The sequence below is a fragment of the Chlamydotis macqueenii genome, chromosome 1, assembly GCF_036417535.1.
Source record: "Chlamydotis macqueenii isolate bChlMac1 chromosome 1, bChlMac1.mat, whole genome shotgun sequence".
Taxonomy (NCBI): domain Eukaryota; kingdom Metazoa; phylum Chordata; class Aves; order Otidiformes; family Otididae; genus Chlamydotis; species Chlamydotis macqueenii.
This window is the reverse complement of record NC_141556.1, coordinates 52,798,675-52,804,398: the sequence shown is the minus strand read 5'-3', so window position 1 is coordinate 52,804,398 and position 5,724 is coordinate 52,798,675. Positions and strand designations below refer to the sequence as shown.

At 56.3% G+C, this 5,724-nt stretch overlaps 1 protein-coding gene across 1 annotated transcript; it reads left to right on the top strand.

Annotated features, from left to right (window-relative positions):
* Nucleotides 1-738: 738 nt before the first annotated feature.
* On the top strand, nt 739-2,473 carry LOC147602046 (uncharacterized). The gene is made up of 4 exons (XM_086743244.1): nt 739-947; nt 1,721-1,835; nt 2,103-2,276; nt 2,363-2,473. The coding sequence occupies exons 1-4, from the start codon at nt 739-741 to the stop codon at nt 2,471-2,473; spliced, it is 609 nt and encodes a 202-aa protein (XP_086599370.1).
* The last annotated feature ends 3,251 nt before the right edge of the window (nt 2,474-5,724 follow it).

Sequence of the window (5,724 nt, the reverse complement as noted above, 5' to 3'; positions counted from 1 at the left end):
GCGTTGTCCAGCAGACAGCGAGCCTCCTGAATCAAGCAATATGCAGACAGTTACTCCCCTACATCAAGCAATATTTAGCAGAGAGTTAATTCCCGGTATCAGGACATGTGGCCACGGCAGCGCGCGCGCCTCGTCCCGGCGGGGTGCGCGTTCACACCAGCCCCGACGGGGGGGTCACTGCGAGTGAGGGCGAGAGCCAGGCGAGAGACCGCCCGACGTCCCCGCCCGCCCGAGCCAGGCGCTGGCCGCCTCCGGCTCCGCTTTTGGGGACCCGCAGCCCCAGGCTCCGCGGCCACGCGCTGAGGGCAAACGCGGAGCGGGCGAGGCGAGGGCCGCTTCGGCGACTGCCGCAGCCCCCGGCCGCGGGGGCGCCCCGACGCCGCAGGCAGCGTAGACTCCGCAGTCTGCGTACACTTACGGAGCCTCCAGCCAGCCTGTCACCCTGTGACGCCCCCGCCGCGCCCTCTGTGACGCCCCCCGCTGCCGCTGGAAAGCCGCCCCCGGCAGCCGCCGCCGCTCAGTGCTGTCGCCGCCGCGGCGGGACCGGCAGCGCGTCTCGGGCTGGCAGCGTCGGGGGCTGCGAGCCGCGGCCGCCGCTCGGGGCTCCCCTCTCGGCTCTTGTCGCCCTCTCTCCGCCCTCTCCCCGTCCCTTCCCGTCCCGGGGCTCGCCAGAGCCCGCCGGCCGCCTGCTGCGGCTGCTCACGCCGGGCCGGCCCGCGCCCTCGTCCCCGCCGCAGCATGCAGAGCCTCCGCGGACTCTTCAGGAGGGGGCGGCAGCGGCCGCCGTCCGGCAGCGCTCCCGCGCCCGGCGCCGCCGGGGCCTCCGAGCAGCGGCAGAGGGGCCGGGGCGGGCTGCACAGCGCGGCCGCCGACGGCGACCTGGCCCAGCTGCAGCGGCGCTGGTGGCTGAGGAGACTCCGCATCAACGGGCGCGACGCCAACAAGCAGTAAGGGCCGGGCACTGCCCCTAGCAAAGCTTCCACCCAGCCCGGCTGCAAGAGCCGGCAAAGCCCAGCGGGGTCGCAAGCGCCCTCGGAGCAGGGCCGGCTCCACAGCGCTGGCCTTGCCGGAGGCCTGCCCAAGCTGGGACCGGAGCCGGCGGGTGCTCCGCTCCGCCCTGCCCTGCCCTGCCCTGCCCTGCCCTGCCCTGCCCTGCCCTGCCCGCCTGGTGCCTGTAGTGAATCTTGTGTGCGGCTCAGCAGGCCTTCGGCCAGGCACAGACGGCTCCTTTCCTGTCGCCAGACTGAGTGGCTTGTTTGAGCAGGGCACGGCTTCCCCTTGCTGTTACAGGTCCCATCCCCTGCGTCTCTGGGCACGCCTGGCGCGGGACTGATCCGGGGAAAACCCAGGGCCTTGCGCAGTCTCCGCAGACTTATGCAGCCTCCGCAGACTGCAGGCTGCCAAGACGCGGTCTCCTTTTGCTGGCCTGGGTGGCTGGGCAGTCCTGCTGGAGGCCTGGGCACAAGAGCCTGCTTGGGCAGGTTCAGTGACACAGCTGAGGAAATGCCTCCTGACTCAACTGTCCCCTCTTGGGGACTTCTCCTAGACAGCCCCAGGCTTTGGGTGTGCAACTGCTGCCACCGGCTCTGAACAAGAAAGCGTGCTTTCGGCTTCCTTTTGGCAGCTGAGCTTTGTGGCCCCATGTGGCGAGTTCCACAGCCTGAAACCATGTCTTCAGCTGTCTCTCTGTGACAGCTAACTGAATATCTTTAATTCCTAGGACGCCTCTGCACCTTGCTTGTGCGAACGGCCATGCAGATGTTGTTCGCTTTCTGGTAGGACAGAAGTGCAAGCTAAACCCTCGCGACAACTATAAGAAGTCGCCCCTGATGAAGGTACGTGGAATGTGTTATGCTGTTGTACGTTGGGCTTATCGATTACGCGCTGAGCGATACATACCTCGCGTGACTCTTTACATAGGTCTGCATAGAATTGTATCCTGTGATTCTACGAAACAGGCAGGTTGTAGTCAGCGGGGATGGGGCATATGTTGCCTGATCTTTGCAGACGCTCGTACTTCCCAGTGTTGGGAAGATGCGGGAGTTCTGACAGAGAGAAACGTAGATGTTGGAAGTTATTCTGCCTTTGTGTCTTGTTTCCAGGCAGTAGAGCACCGGCACAAAGAATGCGCAGCTATTCTGCTGGAGCACGGTGCCAACCCTGACCTCCACTGTGCCAGCGGCAACACTGCCCTTCACCTGGCTACCATCATGTCTAGCAAGTCGCTAGTGGAGCTGTTACTTGAGCACAATGCCCATATCGATGCTAAGGATGATGTAAGCTTGGATTTTGCGTAAGGCTCCTCTTCTCAACACTTGCTTGACTTTTCTCTGTTATTCTAAGGAGATTATATCTCTTTCAGTTCGGGTACACTCCGCTTGCTGTTGCGATCACGAGGCGCTGTCAAGAGATGATTGAGTTGCTTCTTCAAAAAGGAGCTGACGTGCACGCTCAAGATAAGCATGAAAGGTGAAGGCTTTGTCAAAAGTGCGCACGGGACTCCTTAGCATTGTTCAGGCTGGACTGATGGGAGGCATCGGAATGAGCTTTGCAAAAGAACCTGGAGCTGCGCAGAAGGAGCTCCTTCTGCGTGACTTGTGAAAGCAGGCCCGCGCCCGGCGGCTCTCTCACCTCAGGGGACGATTGCCGCACTGAGGACTGCAAGAAAGCGTTGGCTGTGGTGCCGCCGACGCACATGCACAGACTCCCCTGTCTGCTCTGGGCAGGTGGTTGGCCTGGAGACCTCCTGCGGTCCCAGCATCCTGAATTCTCTGATGCTTCCGTGTGTTTGGCTGTGCTTTCACTCCAGCTCTAGGAGAGGGGAAACGAGTTGTTTGGGAAGCAAAGAGGGGCTGAAGTAATGGCAGTGCAATGTCTGCAGAAGCTGATGTATTTCCTATCATCTCTTGGATGCTTTAGGACCATTCTTATGCTTGCTGCTGTTGTTGGGGATATGAATATCATACGACTACTTCTTCGGCATGGTGCTGATCCTTCTCAGAAAGACGTGTTTGGTTGCACAGTTACGAATTATGCCACAGTATCTCCATATGCTGAGTAAGTGGTTGACATCCTCGTTAGAGCAGCTGCACTGTCAGAGTGTCCGTGCTGATGTAGGGCCCTTTTTGGTGCCATCAGCAGGGTTGAATGAAGTGTTGAGACCTTTGTTGAAGCCGGGCTCAGTGACATCTTCTGATGCATCTCTTTCCCTGTCAAGAGTGGATTTGTAGGTTGAGGAAAACTTTCCCCCACAGTTCTCTCTGAGAATTCTCCCAAATGTTCTGACAAGCTCCACTCCACCAGACTGACTCGCAACTACCTGCCTTTTGTTTCAGAGGGGATCTAAATGATATCCTCTGAGTTCAAGCATGTTTGAGGGTTGCTGTAGCAAAACAAGATGGTCATTCCTTCCCTCCAGGCTTCTGGCACAGTACCAGTCTTGTGCTAATGCACCACTTTGCACAGCAGCCTTGGTCAGGCGCACGGTTTTTATATTTTCTTTTCTTGTTTGTTTGGGGTTTTTTTGTTTTGTTTCTAGTTCTGCTTTCGAGGCAAACCTGAAAGTGGTCTCTCTCCAGATCCCCAACTGACCCTCTGCCAGGGTTGTTAGAAGATAACACCTATGCAATGTACTGAACCCCTGCAGTGCCTGGAATGCAACCGCAGTCTTTGTTGGGCTCTTGATATCCCACCTAGGAGGTCTGTAACCTCTCAGGTCCTCACACCAACCATGGGAATTTCCAAACCCGTTCAAAGTCAGGACTGGGTTTGAGGAGACATCACCCTGGCTTGAAAGGTGACGAAGTGTTGCTGCAGCGTTAGGATAGCGTCCTGCTGAGGTAGAAGCCTTGTTCTTAGATGTCTGTCTGCCGGGGGACTTTTTAAGCTTCCTGGCCCTGGAAATGGAGAGGAGGTGTAACTCTCTGCAGATGGCTAGGAATATGTGTAGGATGGCTCACGAATGCCTGTTGCTCTTTCAGTAGAGCGTGGATGAAAGTGTGTGGGGGGGTGTGTTTTTACAGAATGCATTTCCTTCCCTTCTGTATATAGCACTGCAAAGCAACTGGAAGAATATGGGCGCTGCAAAAGGACGGGAGATTGTTCTGCGGGAGGCACAGAAGGCGCAGCAGTACTTGACAGCTCTTGCTCTGGGAAGCCTGCTGAATTTCCCTTGGGCGCACCTGCACTGGCCACAGCAGGTAGGATCCTTCACCATGAAGGAGGTGATGACGACAATGCACTGTGGCCTGCAGGAGAACGCGTAAACGCTGACTGGAATGCAGGGGTGGAGAGATGTGGAAAGGCAGATTGAAATAGCAGCTAACAGCAGCAACGTGCTTCTTACACCCTCTCTAGGAGTCTTGCCAGCAGCAGGAGCACAGCAGGAGGAACAGTTTGATTCCCCTTCTGATTATGAGGTACCTTCTCTGAAGGGAAGGCAGTGGGGCCCCACTGGCCTCCCTTGCTTTTGGTCTCATTTCCCTCTGCTTCAGCTTCCTCCGCACGCTCCGAACCGGGACCTTGCCATGCTGTGCTGGTTTTCACGCCTGTCTTAATTTACACAGTCAGATGATGAAGGTCCAAGTATTCGGCCAACCATTGTCATGGTTACAGCGGATGTCCACCACGGAGCCTGCTGGGAGCCAGTTGCAGAGGAGCCCGGCAATGGTAATTTCCTGATGGACTAATGGTTACCTTTGTAAGCTTCTCTAGACTGAAGTGGACAGCAAAAAGCAGAGTGAAATAAGCACTCACAGCAGCATCGCGTTTCTTTCCTCTTTCGTAGGTGACTTGCCAGCGGCGGGAACAGAACAAGAGGAAGATGAGGATTCCTCTTTTGATTCTGAGGTAGAATCCTAGACCCAGAATCATTGTGGTGGGAAAAGTCCCTGAAGATCATTGAGTCTAACCACAAATGTTACACTGCCATGCCCACCCCTAAACCGTGTCCCTAAGTACCACATCTATGCATCTTCTGAACACCTCCGGGGACGGTGACTCAACCCCTTCCCTGGCCAGCCTGTTCCAGTGCTCCATAAGCCTTCCAGCAATGAAAGCTTTCCTAAGAACCCAGCTAAACCTCCCCTGGCCCATCTTGAGGCCATTTCCTATGCTGCTATCAAATCCCTCTTGGGCAAAGAGAGCGACGCCCACCTCACCACCACCTCTTGCAGTGAGGGGCCCAAAACTAAACCCAGTGTTCAAGGTGTGGCCTCCCAAGTGCCGAGTCCAAAGGGACAATCACTTCCCTAGCCCCGCTGCCCACACTGTTTCTCATACAAGCCAGGATGCTGTTGGCCTCCTTGGCCAGCTGGCCACACTGCTGCCTATATTCAGGCACCCGTCAAACAACACATGCGCATTACCGGGCGATACACATGCGGGCGGTGGGAGGGGGATTACGAGGGGGGGGGTGGGTTGGGGGGATAGGGCTAGATTTCTCGGAACCAGCTCTCCATTCACGTTTTGCAAGACAACAGGAGTTGCCTTGCGAAATAACGGGAAGCCATTGCTCGGGTGGTGGTTTGCTGTTTCAACAATGTTGAGACAAATGTTTGACACAGTCTTTTACACCACCCCGTGGCTCAACATTGTTGCCTCAGAGACGGAGTTCCATGGTGGCATAAATGATAGAGGAAAGGAGAAAGAAAATAATAAAAAAGAGAAGAAGAATAAAAGAAAAAAAAAAGATATATGCAATTCTGAACATTATTGTTTATCATT

Coding starts and splice junctions, on each gene's coding strand:
- LOC147602046 (XM_086743244.1), top strand. CDS start 739: ATGCAGAGCCTCCGCGGACTCTTCAGGAGGGGGCGGCAGCGGCCGCCG. Junction 948..1,720: donor GGGCGCGACGCCAACAAGCA/GTAAGGGCCGGG, acceptor TTTAATTCCTAG/GACGCCTCTGCACCTTGCTT. Junction 2,277..2,362: donor ATATCGATGCTAAGGATGAT/GTAAGCTTGGAT, acceptor TATCTCTTTCAG/TTCGGGTACACTCCGCTTGC.